This window comes from Pogoniulus pusillus, chromosome 39 (genome assembly GCF_015220805.1).
Source record: "Pogoniulus pusillus isolate bPogPus1 chromosome 39, bPogPus1.pri, whole genome shotgun sequence".
Taxonomy (NCBI): domain Eukaryota; kingdom Metazoa; phylum Chordata; class Aves; order Piciformes; family Lybiidae; genus Pogoniulus; species Pogoniulus pusillus.
The window spans coordinates 162,781-183,191 of NC_087302.1; the positions used below are offsets into that span (position 1 = coordinate 162,781).

Below are 20,411 nucleotides of genomic sequence, written 5' to 3' on the forward strand. Positions count from 1 at the left end.
TTTTGGGGCTGATTGTGACAGTTTGGGTGTTCCCTGCCCCCCCACCCTGAAGAACATCACCCAGACCAGACTCAGCCCAGCTGGAATTAGAATGGAGCTTTATATTCGCAGCTCAGCACAACACACAAGCAGGTATTTACACTATCTGCAGCTACAGACAGAAAAACATAAGCTAAAGGTAATACAGAAACACAACTCCCCTTCCAGAAAACAGAGTCCCCAGGAAGGGCTCCCAACCACCCTTCCACCTCTCTACCTTATCCCAGACTTTGCCTTACATTCAAGGTGAGTTTGGAGGATCAGCCAAGGGGGGTTAGGAAGCAGAAGGCTGAGTTACACAGGCAGCAGGTTAGGGAGAGAAGCACAGGCAGGCAGAGGCAGAGCACAGCTCTGTTATCCGTGTTTTTGTTCTTGTTTTTATCCATCTCAGCAAGCCTCTGAGTGCAGCAGCCATCTCCAGTGTTTCCTTTTCACAGCCTGGCATCTAATTCTTCTCACCAAAATATTCCAGCTAGCTTCAAACTAGCACACTGATGAAGAGTGGAAGCACAGAGGGGATCCTCAGGTGCTAGAGAGTGGCCAGAGCTCCAGTAAGGTCAGTGGAGCTGGACCTGTGCCTGTGGCCAGTGTGTGCCTTGCTTGTAGGGTCTGCCCAGCACCCTCATGGCACAGGCACAGGTGGCTGCTGGCATTCTGAGTGCAGCACCTCCATGCATGGGCAGCACCAGAGCTGAGAAAGTGCCTGGCTGATGTCTGCTTGCCTCACCCTGGGTACATGAAGCGGGCTGTGTCCTGTGTGCAGGGCACCAGGTGCTTGCCCTGCTGTGAAGCCTGCCAGGACAGGATGCCCTTGGGCCTCCTGCTGGCATCTGCACATGGCTTAGAGGTTTGCCCTGGCTCAGGCCCTTGCTTTGTGGCTCCATGAGTTTCATGCCAGTCTGTGTTGTGCAGTTGCACCACTTGGAGAGGCCAGAGAGGCTTTGCTATGACTTGCTCCACCAGAAGGCTGACTGGCAAAGATCCTTGGCAGGAGTCTTCACAGTCAAAGCCTGGTGAACCTCAGAACTTGTCCACCCAGATGGGATGTGTAACTGCATCCAGAGCTGCAGGACAGGTGATGTGGCATCCTTCTGGTCAGCATCACTGCATAGAACTTTCGTGCTGGCTGTGACAAGATTTTGTTTAATCCTAGAGGTGTTAGCAGGGCAGATCAGGCTGATGTAGCTTCATGTCTGTGGCTGAATGCACAGCACAGCACAGCACAGCACAGCACAGCACAGCAGAGCAGTCAGCTGGGACTGGAAGGAAATTCACAATTCCTCCTCTCTTAGGATGCAGGGAATGGAGCCAGGTCGCAGGGGCCTGCCTGCTGGCTCTCCCTTGGCCTAGGTTTGATCCTTGCTGCTCCCTGGCTCTACTCGGTGAGCACTGGAGCTGGCCAAAGCAGCCTTCATCTCATGTGGACTTCTCAAAGGGATCTCCAGGCACAGCAAGGTAGTTCTTACTTCTGGGCAAGGGAGTTTGAGAGGGAGGTTCCCACAAGTCAGAGACCTTGGAGCCTGATTCTGTGCTGCTGGATGAAGTAGAGAAAGGAATTAACTTCTGTGATGCTGGAGCTGCAGACTGGATCCTGGCACAACAGCCTGGGCCCGGCAGCTGCAGCTTGCTGGGGCTTGCAGTGGGCTCCAGCATGCTCCTGCCTGTGCAGCACAGGAGATGCCCCAGCACACCTCTGCTTTCTGCTATGGCTCTCCAGTCCCTCTGCACCAGAACTGAGCTCCCAGCAGCTGGGTTTACTTGTCTGGAGTAGCAGGGACAGGCTTGGGAGAGCAAGCAGGAGGGATCTGTCACTGCTAAAGAGAGGAGGCAAACAGCATCAAGTTGCCTCAGCTAAAGCTGTGCATACAGAGCCCTGCTAACACCAATAACTGCAGTGCTTAGCCTCTCTTCTTACCTGCCCTCAGAGCCAACAGAGAACTGGCACTCCTGTGGGTGACATGCAGAGGCAATTGGCACTGCTTTGGGTAATTGAGCAAGCAGAGCTGTCTGAGCTCTGGCTCTGGTTTCTTAAACAGGCAGCTTTGTCCTTTTGGCAAGCCACAGGGGCCCTGGGAGGAAGCTGTACTTACAGCTTCCCAGTGCAGACTCACTCCCAGGCCCAGCTCAGAGCCATTTCTGCCTTTCTGAGTGCAGTTCCCTGCAGAGCCCCTGCAGAGGTGCTCCTTGTCCTTGATGGAAAACCAGAAGTATAAATAGCCTCATCCATCTGTCTGCTGCAGGGAGACTACTCCCTGTCTGGAAGGGACCATCAGCAGTAAAGACATTGATTGCAGTGACAGGCAGAGCCAGGTGGGCACAAGCAGCTCTTGGCTGTGCCCTGGGCAAAGATGAGCTGATCTGGGCCATGTTCCAACAGGGCTGTGCTGAGCCTTGCAGTGGGGTTCCAGGTCCTGCCTAGGAGTGGGTGCAGTGCCTCTGTCTAGCAGAGCCCCCAGGCCAGTTTCTAGCAGCTCACTCTGCCAGACAGACATCTGGCATTAGGCAGAAGGACCTGACCCCAAAACTCCTCTTCCCTGGGGTCCCAGGGCAGAAAGGATGCCATGACATACCACAGTGCAGTTAACTTGTCCTGTGGTGACTGTGTGGTATCCCCAGGACAAATGCAGCAAGTCTTCAGGTGCAGGGGATGAGGAAACATTGTCAGTGCTGCCTGTGGGAGGAAGGTTATGGGAGGATGGAATGGAGTAGCAGCAGGGAGGAGAATCAGAGATGAGCAGTGCCAGGCACCTCTGGGTGCTGGGTTGGGAAGTGGCTTTGCTGGCATTGCTGATAACAGCAGGTACCCATAGCCTCGGGTCCTGCCAGTGTGCCACTGAAGGGATGCAGGAGATCAAACTGCAGATCAGAGAGTGCCATGTGGTGCCCAGGGTGGGCACAGTGCTGCATGGTATGCGTGGCAGGTCACGGATGGAGCAGCAGCACGGGCTGATCCACAGAGAGTGTCCATACATGGTGGTAATACCAGGGGAACTGGCAGCCTGCTCTAATGGAATGTCCTTCCCTGCTTGCCTCTCCAACCCCAGGAGAAGATGGAATATGCCTTCCTCATCTTCTTTGCCATCGAGGCCCTGCTGAAGATCATTGCCTATGGGTTCCTGTTCCACGCGGACGCCTACCTGCGCAACGGCTGGAACGTGCTCGACTTCTCCATCGTGTCCCTGGGGTACTGCGGGGGTGGGGAAAGCTGCTGCTGCCCGGCCTGGGCCAGGCCTGGGCCACATCTGCATCAGCTTTTCTAGAGCTCTCATAGACTCAGTTCATGGCCTTCTTCTGTGGGCCCCCTTTTTCATGCCCTAGCATTCCCTGGGATCTTCTCTGACTCCTGTTTCTTCCTGTCTGATTCCTTAACACCTCTTTGGTCTCCTTGCCCTGGAGAATGGGAATGATGCAGGATCCTCTGGGGTCTGGTAGACAGGGAAAGATTCCACTGGGCTCCAGGGGATGGGAGGCCCCTCGGCTACTCAGCAGTGCAGGTGGGCTCCAGCAGAGAGGTGCCCAGCAGAGTCCTGTCACTTGCTTTCCAGCCTGCAGGGCTCTAAACTCTTAGCACAGGTTTTCCGGTTTCCATCCTCATGCCTTTTTCTTTCTCTTTCTCCCCCTCCCTTGCTCTGTGCCCCAACTCTCTCAGGCTCGTCACCATGACCCTGGAGCAGGTCAATGCCAAGCAGAGTGGGACGCCAGGGGGCAAGGGCGGCTTTGACGTGAAGGCTCTGCGGGCGTTCCGCGTGCTCAGACCCCTGCGCCTGGTGTCCGGAGTGCCGAGTGCGTGAGGGGCTGTCGGGGCACAGCCCTGGGCCTGACCAGGGTGGGGGGCCGTGGGGCAGGGGTCTTGCTGCTGGGTCAAGCCCAGCCACAGGGTGCGTGTGGAGGAGCCACAGATTCTTGCTCCTCCTTGCAGCTGCCAGTGCTGGAGCTATGCAGGTCCCACACGCAGCTCCCTCCACAGCTCCATGTCACAGCACCCTTGGGTGGCCACTGTGAAAGAGGCCAGGGCCTACCTCTAGTTTCTCAGGCCATGTGAACACAGACAGGAAGAGAGCACCAAAACATGAAGCAGCCTTCAGCGTGGCCTGATGCCTGGCTCTGCTGAGGTCTTCCATGTATTGGCATGGCACAAAGCGGAAGGATTTGCTTCAATGATTTCAGTTCCAGCCTCCCTGTGCCTCTCTGCCCTTGGCATGGGCATTTCAGAGGCTGCTTCTCAGACAGGCTGACAGAAATGCAAGGTGCACCCAAAGCTGTTACAAAGTGGTTGACCTCCTCTCCCTTCTCTTTGGTGCAGGCCTTCAGGTCGTCTTGAACTCCATCATCAAGGCCATGGTGCCTCTGCTCCACATTGCTCTGTTGGTCCTCTTCATGATCATCATCTATGCCATCGTTGGGCAGGAGCTCTTCAAGGGCAAGATGCACAAGACCTGCTACTACGTCGGGACAGGTGGGGCTGTGGCAAGGGGACGATAAGAGATGTCTCCAAGTGGCTGCTGTGGGGACTGCAGAGGTTCTGTGGGTAGCAGAAAGTCTTGCCACTGCTGGGCCTGGGAGTATGGCAGGACCAGAGGATGTTTGGTACAGTCTCCGGCCTGGTGATGATGCGTGGGATGAGGAAGTGGTGAAAGGAGGCCCTTTTTAAAGCTTCTGCAGGAGACTGGGAGGTGCTGGGACCTTCTCTGCTTGGGCTCACACCCTGTCTTTCCCCCTCAGATGTGATTGCCACGGTGGCATCAGAGAAGCCAGCCCCATGCACCAGCTCTGGCCACGGGCGACACTGCACCATCAATGGCACCGAGTGCCGCAGCGGCTGGGCAGGGCCCAACAATGGCATCACTCACTTTGACAACTTTGGCTTTGCCATGCTGACTGTCTACCAGTGCATCACCATGGAGGGCTGGACAGAAGTCCTCTACTGGGTAGGCTCCAGCAGCTTGGGCTTGGTTGCCAGCTCTGCAGAGGTGATGGCTGGACCTGCCTCAGCGGGGGGTCCCTCCAGGACACAGGACCCATGGCAGGGTCGGGTCTCTGCCCCAGTGAGCAGCATCCTGACCTCACCCATCTTCATAGTGTGATGCACACCCTAGGGTGCATCGAGCAAAGTCCTCCACATCTCTGCAGACACTGCCCGAGCTGTGCTTGCTCTCCAGATAGACAGAAGGATGCTCCCACCCCCAGCTTTGTGCCAGAGTCCAGGCCAGGCACAGTAGTGGCTGGCTGGTGGATGCCTCTCCAGCAAACCCCATGCTCTGCAGTCATCGGGAGGCTCTCTTGCTGAGCCATAGGCATCTGGCACTAACATTAGATAGAGAGTCAAAATGGGCCAGAGCTCAGGGTCAGGTTGATCTGCTACCATCCCTAGCATTCACTTTAGAGGGCACAAAGCTCCCACAGGTTGTTGAGGGGGACTCTAAGCGGGAGCAGACAGCAAACTGTTCAGAGTGCTTCACCTGCCTCTCTTCTTGCCAGGTAAATGATGCCATTGGGAACGAGTGGCCTTGGATCTACTTTGTCAGCCTTATCTTGCTTGGCTCCTTCTTTGTTCTTAACCTGGTGCTAGGAGTACTCAGTGGGTAGGTGCCAGCATGGCCTTTCTCTTTGTCAGCAGGTCAGTGAGTGTGAGCAGTGTGGACACCGACTGGCTTTAACTGTGCAAGAAGACAGCCTGTGAAAGTTTCTGTTCCTGTTCCTGTTCCATTCCTGTCCCTCCCACTTTTTTGGAGGGTGCTTAGAAACCTGAAGCCCTGAGTTACTTTTGCTGTCAGTGTCCATGACTGCCAGAAGTTCTAGCTCAGCACCTAACGCAGCAATGCTTGCCCTGGAACACAGGCAGCTGGCAGCAGACACAGCCATGGAGCTCCTTATAGGTGGTTGTGATGTTGTCTGCCAGCACTGCCAGCAATAGGAACTGAGCAGGCAGCTCAAGGCAGCAGTTCCTGCCTTGTGGCCGTGAGTCAAGACACTGTCACTGGTTACAGTGCTGCCTCCTCTTGTGAGCACGCAGCCTCCTAATGGGCAGCCCAAGGGGAGCACCTTTGCTGTGGAGGAGGAGTTACTCTTTGCCTTAGCAATGTTTCAATGCTCTAAGCAAAAACCACCAACCAGCTACTCTCAGACTGCTTACAGGGTCACAGAATGCTCTGGGGCAGGAGGGACCTCCAAGGCTTACTCAGCCCAAGTCCCTGCACTCAGCAGGGTCATCTTCCATTAGAGCAGGTTGCCCAGAGCCCTCTCCAGCCTAGCTTTGAATATCTCCAGGGATGGGGCCAAAACTACCTCTCTGGGCAACCTGTTACAGTGTTCCAGCACCCTCACGGTGCAGAACTCACAGTGATGGTGACACCAGGGGCTCAAATAGTGCTAAGTGCCAAGGTGCAATTCAAGCTGCTGTGCACAAAGTATCTCTGGTGCAGCTCTCAACCTCTCAGGCATTGCTATGGAGAGGTGGCAGCCGCCCAGCTTTGCTGCTGGAAAGTGTGTATAGGAGTGTGTTGTGGGGGAGGGGCCTTTCTTCTCTGCTCTTTGTAGGCTTGGGGTCTTTTTGATGTGTTTCGATCCAGTGTGTGCGAGTGGACCACCCTCAGCATCTCTGGTAGTTCACAGGCTTAGTTGTGCTTGGATTTGTTAGTCCTCTTCTATGGCAAGAGCCACACAACTGCACAAGGTTCTAACGAGAATCAGAGAATCTCAGGGGTTAGAAGGGACCTCTGGAGATCATCCAAATCCAATCCCCCTGCAGGGTCACCCGGGGCAGGTCACACAGGAACACATCCAGGTGGGTTTTGAATGCCTCCAGAGAAGACTCCACAGCCTCTCTGGGCAGCCTGCTCCAGGCTCTGTCACCCTCACGGTGACAAAATTTTGCATTATGTTCACATGAAACCTCCTCTGCTGCAGCTTGCACTCACTTAAAGAAGCTCAGAACCCCAAGACAGCTCACAGGCACCTGAGCCTTGACAGAAGCTGTCGAGAGTCATCCTTGAGGAAGCTGCAGGCACTGCAAAAATTTCTGAAGTGCTTTCACAAATAGACCTAAAATGTGCTTGAGAGCAGAAAAGCACAGCCAGGGTCTGGCAAGTCCTGAGGCTCACTGTGCCTAATTGCTGTTAGCAACACTGAGACCTGTTACAAACACAAGCAACACCAGGCTGTGCTGGGCAGCAGATCTGCAGTCCTGCTAGGTACCAGGAAAGCAAAAACATGTCTAGAAAAAGCAGAGGAGGGAGGCTTCTTGCATGGCTTTTCCACGTGGCCTGTTACTTGCCATGTGACGAGCTCACCTTCCCACATGGAGAGCTTGGGGCAGCTTTCTGCCACTCAGATGGCTGAGGCCCCCACTTGCTCTAATCCTTAGCAGGGCTGGAGAACTCCTACAGCCTCCAGATAGCATTAATTGTCCTGTCCAGCCACAACGTCCTGCAGCAAGGAGCTCCCAAAAAGCAGCCAAAGGTGAGGCAGAAGCCCTGCCTGCCATCAGGCACCAGGAGGTGATGCCTCATGGTCTTGAGTCATGGAACAAGGTCAAGAGGAAAGGCAACAGAGCATGCTAGTAGTAGCAGCTGGTGAGAGGGTACTCCAGACTTTGACACAGGATTGTGGTACCTCCATGCTGTGCCCCTCCTAAGTCTGCCTCTGCTGCTTGCCTTGTCCCAGGGAGTTCACCAAAGAGCGTGAGAAGGCCAAGTCCCGAGGCACGTTTCAGAAGCTGAGGGAGAAGCAGCAGCTGGAGGAGGATCTGAAGGGCTACATGGACTGGATCACTCATGCTGAAGTCATGGACAGTGACCGGGCCAGGGGTGAAGGTACCAACGCTGCTTGGCCAAAGACCTTTGGCACAGGGGCTGGGTTCCTGACACTGACAGTGTTAAGGCATTGGAAGTGAGTCAGGGCAGGAGATAAATACAAAGGCAGCTGGCCAGAGGCTCAGCAAAGCCTGGGGAGCTCTGCCACTGAACTGCTGCATCTTCTGTGCCACTCTGCCTAGTGAGTAGCTTCAGTGGCCTCAGGCTGGGTGACAGGGGAGTGCAAAACACCCTGGGAAACAGTGGGAGACAAGATGCCATGCTTGTGGACTGTGGTCTCCCAACATCTGCTTGGATCAGAACTGATTCCAGCTGTCTCAGTGCTGAGGGAGCTGTGCACACCCTGCTGTCTGCAGGCTGCCTCTCTGCAGTGCCCTTGCTGCAGGGCAGGGCTTCCTGGTGCCTCCTACTTAGCTTGCACCTGACACTGAAGACCTCCTGCCTAACCTCTCACTGCTCTCTCTCTGGGATGACATTTCCTGATTTCAGTTCTGACGGGGAAGCTCTTCCTGTTGTGTTCCTGGGAGAGTTTCCCTCCCACATGTTCTTCCCAAGGGCTCCAAGGAAAGCCAGGGATGTAATTGCCTCCTTAGGTATGATGCCATTGGATGAAGGAGGGTCAGAGACAGAGAGCTTGTACGAAATTGAGGGCATGAACAAGTGGATTTTCTACTTGTAAGTATGCACTGGTGCCACCTTCCATCCTTTCTGTCCTGCCTAGGCCAAGCTTTCATACTGGCCACCAGTTTCTGGGGGAGAGCCACAGGCTGTGTGCTTAGGAGGTGCAAACACTGTAGGCAGCAAGCAGAGAATTCTGCTCTGGGACTGGGAAAAAGCTGCATCAGGGTGAAAGCTTCCTCAGCGTGGGACCAGGCTGCAGGCAGGCTCTAACAGCCCATGCAGCATAGCTTGGGAGCTGTGCCTGTAGCAGCCAACTAGGGCTGCCTGTAGACTGAAAAGGAGCCAGGAGATGTTGGTGTGGATGACCTACGGTGTCTGAGTAAAGGCAACAACTGCCAGAGGCATTTTCCTCAGCCCTTTCCAGGGAAGGCCCCTGGAGAAGGGAGCGGGGATGGCTTCGCTGGGGCTGGGGGCTCCAGGCGCTGGCGCTGCTGACCCTGTGGCCGCCTCTGCAGCCGGCAGTGGAGGCGCTGGAACCGAATGTTCCGTAGGAAGTGCAGGAGTGTAGTGAAGTCCAAGTTCTTCTACTGGCTCGTTATCCTGATGGTGGCGCTGAACACCCTCTCCATCGCCTCCGAGCACCACTTCCAGCCCGAATGGCTGACGGTGGTTCAAGGTGAGCAAAGAGCCTGCGGAACGGGGGAGCCCGGGACACCTTGCTGCCCTGGACACACGTGGACGCTTGCTGTGCCTGTGCGGCCCCGCTGGCATGGCACAGTGTCTGCCAGGGACGTGTGGACTTGCTGGTGCACACGGACACAGCCTGCACACAAGTGTGTGGACACCACCCTCCTGCACAGGAGACCTGCACGGTGCAGGCAGCTGGAGGTGCAGTGTGTGTGCCCCTGGGGGTGCAGGTTTGCATGGTGGCACACCTGGAACGTTTGCACTTCCTCCTGCGCATGCGAGGCAAAACACACATTGCCAGTGCCCACACAGAGCTGAGCAGCAGGCACACAGGCAGGCACAGGCACACACAGCGCAGCCCTGCGCAGAGCTCCCGGCACAGCTCCCCTGCTCTCTCACACAAGCACAAAGCTGCACATGGCTCTGCTCCTCTTCTGCACACTCCTTGGAAAGCAGCAGTTGCTGTAGCTGCAGCTCAGGGCTTGGTGGGCAGCAGAGAGGTGGGCAGTGCTGCCCTTCTGCTGTGCCCTGCTGATATCAGGAGGTTCTTGCCGTGATGGGCTGGGTGCCCCTGTCCCAGATAATGCCAACCGGGTGCTGCTGGCGCTCTTCGTGGCTGAGATGCTGCTGAAGATGTATGCCCTGGGCCTGCGCCAGTACTTCATGTCCCTCTTCAACCGCTTCGACTGCTTCGTGGTGTGCTCGGGCATCCTGGAGACCATCCTGGTGGAGCTGGGCACCTTGTGCCCCCTGGGCATCTCCGTGCTGCGCTGCATCCGCCTGCTCCGCATCTTCAAGATCACCAGGTGAGGGATGGAGGCCTGTGGGTGCTGCTGGCTCGTGGGCTGGCCCTGGCCTTGGGGAGGGCTGCAGCATGAGCAGAGCTGGCAGCTCCTGCATGCAGGCAAAAGACAAGGTTAGGGATTTCTATCCCCAGGACATTGTCTAGGAGTGGTGGGGAGGACAAAGCAGGTCTTACTGCAAGTCTCCTGGGGTACCTCTCTTGTTCCGGGTTCTGGGGTGTCGTCAGTGCTGTGGGCCACGACTCCTGGCTTCTCTTTCTGGCACCAGCCCAGCGTGTATCCATCCCTCATCCCCACCTTGCCCACTGGTGCCCCACGCAGGATGTCTTGCCTCTCACACCATGCCTGGAGCTTCACTTCCACCTGAGGCCTGGCTGGAGCAGTTCCAGTGCCCAGTCTGTGAGCGGTACTGGGTCAGAGCCTCCCTTGCTGAGCTGCTGCCACCTCCCCCAGGCCACATAGCCTCTTCCCTGCTCCCACCTGCTCCTGCCCACAACCTGCCCCTCGCACATGCTCCTGTGTCTCCTCTGCTCAGGTACTGGACATCACTGAGCAATCTGGTGGCCTCCCTGCTCAACTCTGTCCGCTCCATTGCCTCTCTGCTCCTCCTCCTCTTCCTCTTCATCATTGTCTTTGCCCTTCTGGGCATGCAGCTCTTTGGGGGCAAATTTGACTTTGAGGACATGGAGGTGAGGCGCAGCACCTTTGACAACTTCCCCCAGGCCCTCATCAGTGTCTTCCAGGTATGAGGCTGTGGGAAGAGGGGCAGAGGGCTGGAGGGTAAGGTGCTAAAAGTCTGGCCTGGGCTGAGTGTCCTGGCAAGAGCTGGGGCTCAGAGAGGTGTGAGTCTGCAGGACATGATATGACTTTGAGGCAGGAGCAGAGAAATGCAGTTGGGATTATGGGCAGGAGCACAAGGTCATGGCTAAGATTTGGCTGTGGGACTGAAGGGGCTGTGAGGGTTTGGGGCTGGAGCTGGGAGGGCAGGATTAAACCATGGGGTTCTGCTGTGCTCTGCTGTGAGGGCTCCTGAGTCTCTGCTTCTGCTCTGCTCCCAGATTCTGACTGGAGAAGACTGGAATTCCATCATGTATGATGGGATCATGGCCTATGGGGGCCCGTCCTTCCCAGGCATGCTGGTCTGCATCTACTTCATCATCCTCTTCGTTTGTGGGAACTGTATCCTCTACCTGGGAAGCCAAGCCCAGCCCCTCTGTACCCAGCCCCACAGGACTGTGCAGTGTAGGGGAAGGCCTTTCTGAAGTGTTTCATTTCTGAGCAGCAGGCAACAAAGCACAGGGTGCAAGTTTTGCCACACCAGGGGCTGGGGGCTGGAGCAGAGCACAGCACAGGGCAGGTCTGAGTGACTGACAGAGTTCAGCCATGGGTCAGTGCAGTGCCAAAGTGGACAGACCCAGCTAAGGCAGAGAGAGAGCAGCCAGCCCAGAGCTCAGTACTCACAAGGATGGGTACAGGGTTAGAGATCCCCACACAGACTTCTCTCAAGAGCTCAGTTCCAGGAAGGTTTCTCAGGGCACCTTGGAGGCCATGGACAGCTCTTGGCACATCCTCCACGCAGGAAGTCATTCGGGTCCTTAGTGCTGTCCCCCAGACATCCTCCTCAACGTCTTCCTGGCCATCGCGGTCGACAACCTGGCGGAGGCTGAGAGCCTGACCCTGGCCCAGAAAGCCAAAGCAGAGGAGCGCAAGCGCCGGAAGATGTCCCGGTGGGTGCTGCACTGCCTGGCACTGCTGCCCAGGCCAGCAGCTCTGGCATGAGGGCACAGGATGGCATCGCCCGTGTTCCTGCCCAGCCTTCATCTCCTGCTCTCCCCTCTCTGCTCAGAGCTTACCCGGAGAAGTCTGAGGATGAGAAGCAGATGCTGGCAAAGAAGCTTGAGCAGAAAGTGAAGGGAGAAGGGATTCCCACAACAGCCAAGGTCAGTGCTGGTAGGGCTGGGCCTGGGGGAGCTCATGGTGAGCCAGCAGGGCCACTCATGGCCAAGAAGACCAATAATGTTCTGGGGTGCATTAAGAGGAGTGTGGCCAGCAGGTCAGGAGAGGTTTTTCTGCTCTGCTCTGTCCTAACAAGACCACAGCTGGACTATTGTGTCCAGTTCTGGGCTCACCAGCTCAAGAGAGACAGGAGCAAGTCTAACCAAGGGTCACAGGGATGATGAAGGAACTTGAGAATTTCTCTCATGAGAAGAGTCTGAGAGACCTGGGGCTGTTTAGTCTGGAGAACACAGGAGGTGGTACTTAAGTGTGAGGAGAAACCTGTTTGCTGTGAGGGTGGTGGAGCCCTGGAGCAAGCTGCCCAGATAGGCTGTGGAGTCTCCTTCTCTGGAGGCTTTCAAAACCCACCTGGACCCATTCTGGCGTAACCTGATCTGATGAACTACATCAGCAAGTCTGCTGGACCAGAGGATCTCCAGAGATCCCTTCCAACCCCTGCCATTCTGTGAGCAGCCTTTTCCTTCCACCAGCCAGGAGTGCCAAAGGTTTGAAGCCAGCCTGGGTCTGAACTCATCTGGGCCAGAGCTGCACGTCACCTTATCCTCTGGTACTGGTGCCTCTGTGGGCCCAGGCAGGACATAGACCCTTTGCTGGGGATCCACTGCCTCTGCTTTGTTGCCTTGGCTGCAGCCAGCTGTTGGTGGTTGAAATGAGCTGGACAGCAGTGTGGAGGGAAGCAGAGCAGATCACAGCATCTTGGCCCCCTCTGCATGTCCACCTACTCTGTGTGCAGAGCCTCCTGCTCAGCTCTGCTGACTGCCCCTTGAGCTGCCTCTTGGAAGCACCTGGACCAGCAGCTACTTCTCTGCCCACTTTGCAGAGGTGCCCTGTGGGAGCTCACCAAGGGTCACCCCATGTCTTACTGTACCCACAGTATAAGGGCATGGCCCCAGGCTCTTGCCCAGCACACATTTCCCTTCTCATCCTCTTGGTGTTGCTATTTGCCCAGACTGCAGCATTCCCAAGGTGTTTCTCATCACCCTGCTCCACCCTGGGCCAGGGCTCCACCTTCCTCGTGCTTTTCAGAAATACTTTGTGTCCCACATGGCTTGCAAGGTGGTGGTCTGGCCAGCATGCCACGTTTGGCAGCAGTGCTGGCACAGGCATCTGCATGCCCACCTCTCTCTCTTTTGTTTCAGTTAAAAGTGGATGAATTTGAATCCAATGTCAATGAGATCAAAGACCCCTACCCTTCTGCCGACTTCCCAGGTAAAACTTGGCCCTGGCAGGGCAGCAGGAGAGCTGGAGAAGCACTGCTGAGGGATGGTGCCAGAGCCCTGGCTGTGTGAGGAGTACCAGCCTCAGGGTACCGAGGACCTTCTCGCACAGATGCCAGATCTGAACGACAGGATCAGATTGTTCATCAGGTCCTGTCTCCTCTCCCTCTCTGGGTGATTCTTTTTCCTTTTCCCTTCATGTTGCCACTGTGCAGGAGATGATGAAGAAGATGAGCCTGAAATCCCCCTGAGTCCTCGGCCACGTCCCCTGGCAGAGCTGCAGCTGAAGGAGAAGGCTGTGCCCATGCCTGAAGCCAGCTCTTTCTTCATCTTCAGCCCAACCAACAAGTAGGCACCGACCCCTTCACCTGCCCTTTGGGAGCCCAAGTACCTTTGGCACCAGCCCCTCCCAGTGAGGTCCTGCTTGTGCAGCTCTGAGGGCAGGCCGATCAGTGCCTCTGGGAGGGGCTGACACAGGTATCCCTGCATGCCTAGGCTCTTTGTGTCCTCAAGCTTTAGCCAGGCTGCCGTGGCCCTGGCTGGTGTCCCTCCAGCCCCTGACAGCACCTTACACCATCTCTGTCCTTGGCAGGTTCCGGATGCTGTGCCACAGAATCATCAATGCCACCTGGTTCACCAACTTCATCCTGCTCTTCATCCTGCTCAGCAGCATCTCCCTGGCAGCTGAGGATCCCATCCGGGCCGAGTCCTTCCGCAACCAGGTCCTGTGCAGCTGTGAAGAGCTGGGGTGGGTGGTGGAGGCCTCATGGAGATCCCTGCAGGCAGAGCTCCTTGCCAGGTGTCCTGTCTAGGCAGGCAGCTGTGATTGCATCCCTGCCGCGGGGAGGACAATAAATGCTGGGAGCAGAGGCACTGCTAGGACAGGTTTTTATTGCTCCATGCCTCAGGGTGTGTGAGAGGCCTTGGTGGCTCAGCAGGCATAGGGACAACCATGCAGAGTCTGACAGGCACTGGGGACAGCTCCCAGGGCACGAAGTGCTTTTGGAGGTCAGGTGCCTTCAGGTGAATCAAGTCAAGCCTCCCTCACTTGGAAACTGAGAGCTTGGTGCCAGGCTGCAGGCTTGGTCATGAACTAGGGAAGGTTCAGCAGGGCTGAAGGAAATTGAAGAGTCCTCCTGGCACTGGGTCTGCAGGCTCTGCTGAGCTGAGGGCTTCCCAGATCAGAGGGAGGGCAAGCCCACAGTGCCAGAGCACACAGGTCACCTGAATCTCACACAGTTCTGCTGCTTCTGTTTGCAGGTTCTCAGATACTTTGACATTGGTTTCACCTCTGTCTTCACAGTTGAGATCGTTCTGAAGGTGAGTCCTGTTCACAGCCCTGCCCATGCCCACGCACAGCACACAGGGCTGGACTGCTCTGCCCACAAGCATTTGTGCTCATGGCCCTGCAAGCAGAAGCTGCTGGCTCCTCACGTCCCCAGAGCCTGCAGTCTGGGTGATGTGTGACCTGTCCCAGGGGCCATGTGTCCCCTCCACTGAGGTCAGGCACTCAAGTCAGCAGTGCTGTGGCACAGGCACAGATGGGACATGACACCAACGTTTGTGCTCTCTTGTTGCCTTGAGAAGAGCTCTGAGAGCAGTGAAGAACTGTGGAACAAAACAGGACCTCGAGCAGCTGCTGCATGTGGCTGCCTCTCTGAGTCTCTGCTCTTCTCCTCTTTTGTGGAATGCCTGGGAAGTGTTTTGTCTCCAGACAGTGCAGTGCAGAGGGCTTGCAGCTGGGGTCAGCTTGCTGCCTGTCTGCAGAGGCAGGGATAGGGTCCCCAAACCATGGAGCTGTGAGAAGCCCTTTGTGCCTTACCCAGCCCAGGGCTGTGGAGGGACCCAAGTCCTGCCTGGGCTCTCTGCTGACTGCTTGTGCTCCCCAGATGACAGCCTATGGAGCTTTCCTGCACAAAGGCTCCTTCTGCAGGAACTCTTTCAACATCCTGGACTTGCTAGTGGTCGCTGTCTCGCTCACTTCCATGGGCACTGAGTAAGCAGCTGCATGCTGTGGGGCAAGCACAGGGCTGTTGTGCCTGTCAGGGCACCTGCTCTGCTGCAGCTCTCTGCTGGGTGGAGGAGCAGCCAGCCCAAGGGCTGGGCCTTAGTCTGTGTGTTAGTGTCCATAAAGTCATGCTTAGTGGGGCAGGGCACGGACAGCTAGGAAGAAGGGAGGCACTCTCTGAGTGTCAAAGGTGAAGGTCTGGGTAGGAATTGACTTTGGAGCTGCTGCCTCCAGCTACCAGTGTCCCTCAGCCTGAGGCGGGGTAATGGCTTAGTGACATCTGCATGTCTCTACCATCCATTGCTTCTCACTTCCTGGCCCCAGTTTGGCCTACATCCCTGCCTGGTGTGGATGTGCCAGGTGGTCTGGTCAGAACTGGCTCCTCTCAGCTCTGCCTCCCTCCTCAGGTCCAGCACCATCTCAGTGGTGAAGATCCTCCGGGTACTGAGGGTGCTGAGGCCTCTGCGAGCCATTAACAGGGCAAAGGGACTGAAGGTAAAAAGGAGGGTGGGGGTCCTTGGCCCATGGACCTCACAGGAGGTTATGTGGCAGGCATCTACCCTGTGAGGTTCGGGACGCCAAGAACCCAGTTCCTGCTCCCTGTCTGCAGAAGGGGTCTGCCCCATCCCTCTGCTGTCAGCAGGCATCTCCTGGGGCCCATCCCCTTAGGGAGAGGTCGTGGGACAGGCAGCAGGAACTGCCCCAGGCTGCTGACTGTGCCCTGTCCCTGGCCTTGCAGCACGTGGTGCAGTGTGTGTTCGTGGCCATCAAGACCATTGGCAACATTGTGGTCGTCACAACCTTGCTGCAGTTCATGTTTGCCTGCATTGGGGTCCAGCTCTTCAAGGTGAGAAGGCTCTGGGCTGGGCAAGGGAGATGCTCTGCTCAGGTACATCCTGACCAGGTTCTTCCAATCACAGACCTTGGGGATGGTCTCCCCAGGTGCTGAAATCAGCATGGGTCATGTTCTGTGTGTGCATCAGCCAGAGGAGAGGAGGGCAGGAGAAATCCAGGTCACTGCTTTGTGTAAAGGGACCAGCTGCCTTTGTCTTGCACCTCCACTAGTGCCTCAATTTCCCCTTTGCAAGGCCCAGCTGCTTCTGACTCCCTCTGTGCATTGAATGCAATGTTCCCTTTTTCACACCACCACCTCCCTGGGCCTTGGCTGCTCCAAGGCAGAGCTGCTCTGGCTGAGCTCAGCTTTGCTCAAGTTCCCAGCCAGCAGAGCTCAGCACACCTGCACTTGTAGTTCATTCTGTGGTTACTGCTCTCTTCTCTGTGTTCCAAATACTTGGCTCCAGATAGGCTGAGCTCCAGGTAGGTCTCAGCTCAGGGCCCTGGAAGACTTGTTCCCACCACGAGGTGATGTTTGCTTGTCCCCAGCAGGGTCTACCATGGCTTCAGCAGCCCCTGTGAGCTGAGATGTGTTTGCATGCAGAGTGGGTGGGCAGCAGTTGCATGAGGCAGGGCCAGAGTCAGCAGGGAGGCAGAATGGGGCCTGGCTGGATTGTGAAAAACTCCTAAAGGCTTCTAAAGTCACAGCAAAACCTCTTCTGATCTCTGTCAAACACAGGGCAAGTTCTACAGGTGCACAGACCCCTCCAAGATGACAGAGAAGGAGTGCAGGTAAGAGCTCTGCCCCTTGGCTCCAGCAGGGCAGTGCCCAGGGCTGTGTGTTCCTGCGTAGAGCTGCTGCATCCAAAGTGGAGCTGAGGCTCTCCCTCACCCTGGCCTAAATCAGAAACAACACAGAGACACCAAAGCAGCACAGCAGGAGGGCTCGAAGGGTCCTCTGCCTGCTGAGCTTTGCCTTCCTCCTGCTGCAGAGGTCACTTCATCAACTACGTGGACGCAGACCCCACACAGCTTGAGCTGCAGGAGCGGCTCTGGTACCACAGCAACTTCCACTTCGACAACGTCTTCTCAGCCATGATGTCACTTTTCACTGTCTCCACCTTCGAGGGCTGGCCAGAGTGAGTCTGCCTGTGTGTGGGGCCTGGCAAGAGCCAGGTCGGTGCTGGCAGCAGGTCACTGCACAGCTCTGTACCGTGGCACAGAAAGAAGAGTTGCCCAGGCTGAGGAGCAGGGCAGACACTGTGACAGTGGCTGGGTCATCCTGGCAGCTCCGTTGGATCTGGGAAGTCCCCATAACTGCTGTCTCCCACCTCATTGGGATCTCTCTCCTGCAGACTGCTCTACATGGCCATTGACACCAATGCTGAAGATTCAGGCCCCATCTACAACTTCCGTGTGGAGATTGCAGTGTTCTTCATCATCTACATCATCCTCATCGCCTTCTTCATGATGAATATCTTTGTGGGCTTTGTCATCGTCACCTTCCAGGAGCAGGGGGAGAGCGAGTACAAGAACTGTGAGCTGGACAAGAACCAGGTAATGGGACTGCTGGGGCAGGGCAAGGTGGACCAGCCCTAGATCTGGCACTGCTGGGGCTGCCTGCTTGGGATCAGTCCTTAGTGATGGCGCTGCTGGTGCAGATGAGTTGAAGCTGCCCCAGGTCTGTTCACTGTTGAGGCAGGGTTAGCTGGAGCCGTGCCTGGCACAACACAAGCTTGCAAAGGAAGGGCAGAGTGGACCAGAAACAGAGAGAGGTCTTCTGGTGCAAGTAGAGTTCCCAGATGGGCTGTATCAGAGACTTGTGCCCACTTCTGGGCTCCTAGTACAAAATCAACACGGACTCAGTGATGCCAGCCCAGCACGGGGCTGCTGAGCTGGCTGAGAGCTGGAGCAGCTGTCCTGTAAGGAGAGACTGAGTCATCAGCGTGGCACTAAGGGCTCACGGGGATCTTACTTGTGTGTGTGAACACCTGAGGTGGAGCCAGGCTCTCCTCAGTCATGCCCAGTGACAGGACAGAAGGCAGTGGGCACAAACTGAAGAGAAAAATTCCCCTCTGCTATGCTGTGGGAGGGCAGGCAGGGAGCAGGCTGCTCAGAGGATGCAAAGGCTCTGTCTGTGGGAGTTACTCAAAAGCCAGGAGGACAGCACACAGCTTTGGGCAGGCAGCTCTGACTCCACCAGCTCCAGAGGCTCCTTCTGCTGCCAACCCTGCTGGGATGTTGCCAGGCTGCCATTCTGCTTGGGGACACCAAGGCTGAGAGCAGTGGAAGTGACACTCAGATTGAGAGAGGACACCTGGACAGGGATGTCTGCTGGCCCAGAGCAGCTGCTGGTGCTCCTGTGCTGGGCAAGCCTGCAGGGGCAGCTGGAGCTGAGAGTGGTGAAGCACAGGAACCCAAGAGTCCTGCTGGGGAGGGAAGGGCCTGCTCAGCACCCTGCTCAGCACCCTGCAGGGACAAAGAGAAGCCAGCATCCCTGTCACCCTTGGTTTGTGTGATGTCTTTGGGCTGCTCTTGGCCAGTCCTGAGAAAACCTGGGGAAGTGCCGTGGCAGTCAGGCAGGCTCAGGACCAAAGCGCTTGGCTGGAGGGCAGCATGCCAACCTCTGGAGGACAGTGGTGTTTTGGAGGCTTGCTCCCATGGTGGCAGCTCTGGGGTGTATCTGAAGGGAACTCAGCAGAGCCATCACTGTCTCTGGGTTGAGAGAGAAGGGCGGATCCAACCTGTGTCCGTGGGGACACAGAGTGTTGCCAGGAGCACTGGCTGTGCCCAAGCCCCTGGCAGTGCCCTGTGCCCTGCTGTGGGTCTGAGCTGCCCTCCCCCCCGCAGCGGCAGTGTGTGCAGTACGCGCTGAAGGCTCGGCCCCTGCGCCGCTACATCCCCAAGAACCCCTACCAGTACCACATCTGGTATGTGGTTACCTCCTCCTACTTTGAGTACCTCATGTTCTTCCTGATCCTGCTCAACACCATCTGCTTGGGCATGCAGGTAAGGGGCGCAGTGCCCACTGTGGGTGGCCAAGGGGTGCCTACAGCAGTGGAGGGGCTGGCTCAGCCCTGCCATCTCCAAGATCTTCTGGGGAGGAGGACTTTGCTACACAGCCAAGTTTGTGATATGTGGTAGCACCCTGGGGTAGGGACAAAATGGGATTGGCTGAATGTGGGGAGCCCAGAGAAGATGCTGCAGGGCATAAGTTTCCTTTATTGGTGACCACTGCTGAGCTGTGAGTCTGTGGGAGGGAGATCTGCACCCAGCACTCACCTCTGAGCTCCCATCAGAAGCTGGACCTGCTCCAGGTTAATGCAGCTCCTTCTGACCTCTCTCCAGCATTACAACCAGTCTGCAGAGATGAACCACATCTCAGACATCCTCAACGTGGCCTTCACTGTTCTCTTCACCCTGGAGATGATCCTCAAGCTCATGGCCTTTAAAGTGAAGGTGAGAGGAGAGCATGGTTCAGAGAGCAGCAGAGGGCCTCAGGCCAGGCCAAGGGGATCTGTTTACTCTGCATTTGGTGTCTCTTGAGTAGAAGCATTCCCAGGCCTGCAACTCCAGAGAACTTCTTGTGAAACCCTTGGGCACTGCCATGTGCAGGAGCTGTGCTTTGCTGGAAGGGCTGCTCTTTGTTGCCCTTGTGAGCCAAATCCACCCTAACGCAGCTGGACATTGCTCCCATCCTCAGGGTCATCTGTTACTGACAGGGTCACAGCTCTAAGCCACCCTTCTCATCTCTCACCATTGTGAGGCAGGACCAAACCACTGTCTGCAGGATACAAAGTCTGACTACCATCCTTCTGGCCCTCCTTGGCCTAAGATCACTGATGAACCTTCTGGCACTTCTTCCTCTGTGCTCCTGCATCTGTTTCCTCCATGACCTAACCCTTGGATGCTCACTCCTCTCCTCTGGCTTTTCTCTGACAGGGCTACTTCGGGGATCCCTGGAATGTCTTTGACTTCCTCATAGTGATTGGCAGCATCATTGACGTCATCCTCAGCGAGATCGATGTGAGTGTGGGGTGCTGGATCCTGAGGCTGTCCCCACAGAGCAGCACTGCTGCCACCCACCTCAGGCTGTGCTGCCACCCACATCAGGCTGTGCTGCCACACCTGGCCTGGGGTGAGACAGGGATGTCCAGATCTGCAGAGTGCTGCTGTCCTCTGCCCTCTACCCACTCCAGCCCTTGGCATGAGTGTGTGGAGATCACAGCAGTGGCTCTGTGGCCCCTTAGGCACTGTTTAAACACAGAGGGTCAGGCCCAGCTGGCCAACATGTCACCCTGCTCCCTCCTCCTCATCCCCTGAATCCCTGGGATCCCTGGAGAGCAGCCCAGGAGTGCACCATGAGCAGCAGCTT

General features: G+C 56.4%; 1 protein-coding gene across 2 annotated transcripts in view; it reads left to right on the forward strand.

The window, feature by feature from the left end:
• The window catches only part of CACNA1S (calcium voltage-gated channel subunit alpha1 S), a 43,842-nt gene that overhangs the window by 8,576 nt on the left and 14,855 nt on the right, over window positions 1–20,411 (forward strand). For both annotated transcript variants that reach the window (XM_064173849.1, XM_064173850.1), the window contains exons 3-28: window positions 3,084–3,223; window positions 3,689–3,822; window positions 4,343–4,495; window positions 4,762–4,967; window positions 5,518–5,621; window positions 7,702–7,850; window positions 8,444–8,525; window positions 8,987–9,147; window positions 9,739–9,964; window positions 10,497–10,704; window positions 11,020–11,140; window positions 11,574–11,688; window positions 11,808–11,901; window positions 13,117–13,186; window positions 13,410–13,542; window positions 13,787–13,916; window positions 14,455–14,514; window positions 15,084–15,190; window positions 15,610–15,697; window positions 15,942–16,049; window positions 16,776–16,828; window positions 17,029–17,175; window positions 17,392–17,593; window positions 18,887–19,045; window positions 19,385–19,495; window positions 19,979–20,062. In XM_064173849.1, coding sequence (XP_064029919.1) covers window positions 3,084–3,223; window positions 3,689–3,822; window positions 4,343–4,495; window positions 4,762–4,967; window positions 5,518–5,621; window positions 7,702–7,850; window positions 8,444–8,525; window positions 8,987–9,147; window positions 9,739–9,964; window positions 10,497–10,704; window positions 11,020–11,140; window positions 11,574–11,688; window positions 11,808–11,901; window positions 13,117–13,186; window positions 13,410–13,542; window positions 13,787–13,916; window positions 14,455–14,514; window positions 15,084–15,190; window positions 15,610–15,697; window positions 15,942–16,049; window positions 16,776–16,828; window positions 17,029–17,175; window positions 17,392–17,593; window positions 18,887–19,045; window positions 19,385–19,495; window positions 19,979–20,062 — 3,345 coding nt within the window. The remainder of the gene's footprint in view (window positions 1–3,083; window positions 3,224–3,688; window positions 3,823–4,342; window positions 4,496–4,761; window positions 4,968–5,517; window positions 5,622–7,701; window positions 7,851–8,443; window positions 8,526–8,986; window positions 9,148–9,738; window positions 9,965–10,496; window positions 10,705–11,019; window positions 11,141–11,573; window positions 11,689–11,807; window positions 11,902–13,116; window positions 13,187–13,409; window positions 13,543–13,786; window positions 13,917–14,454; window positions 14,515–15,083; window positions 15,191–15,609; window positions 15,698–15,941; window positions 16,050–16,775; window positions 16,829–17,028; window positions 17,176–17,391; window positions 17,594–18,886; window positions 19,046–19,384; window positions 19,496–19,978; window positions 20,063–20,411) is intronic.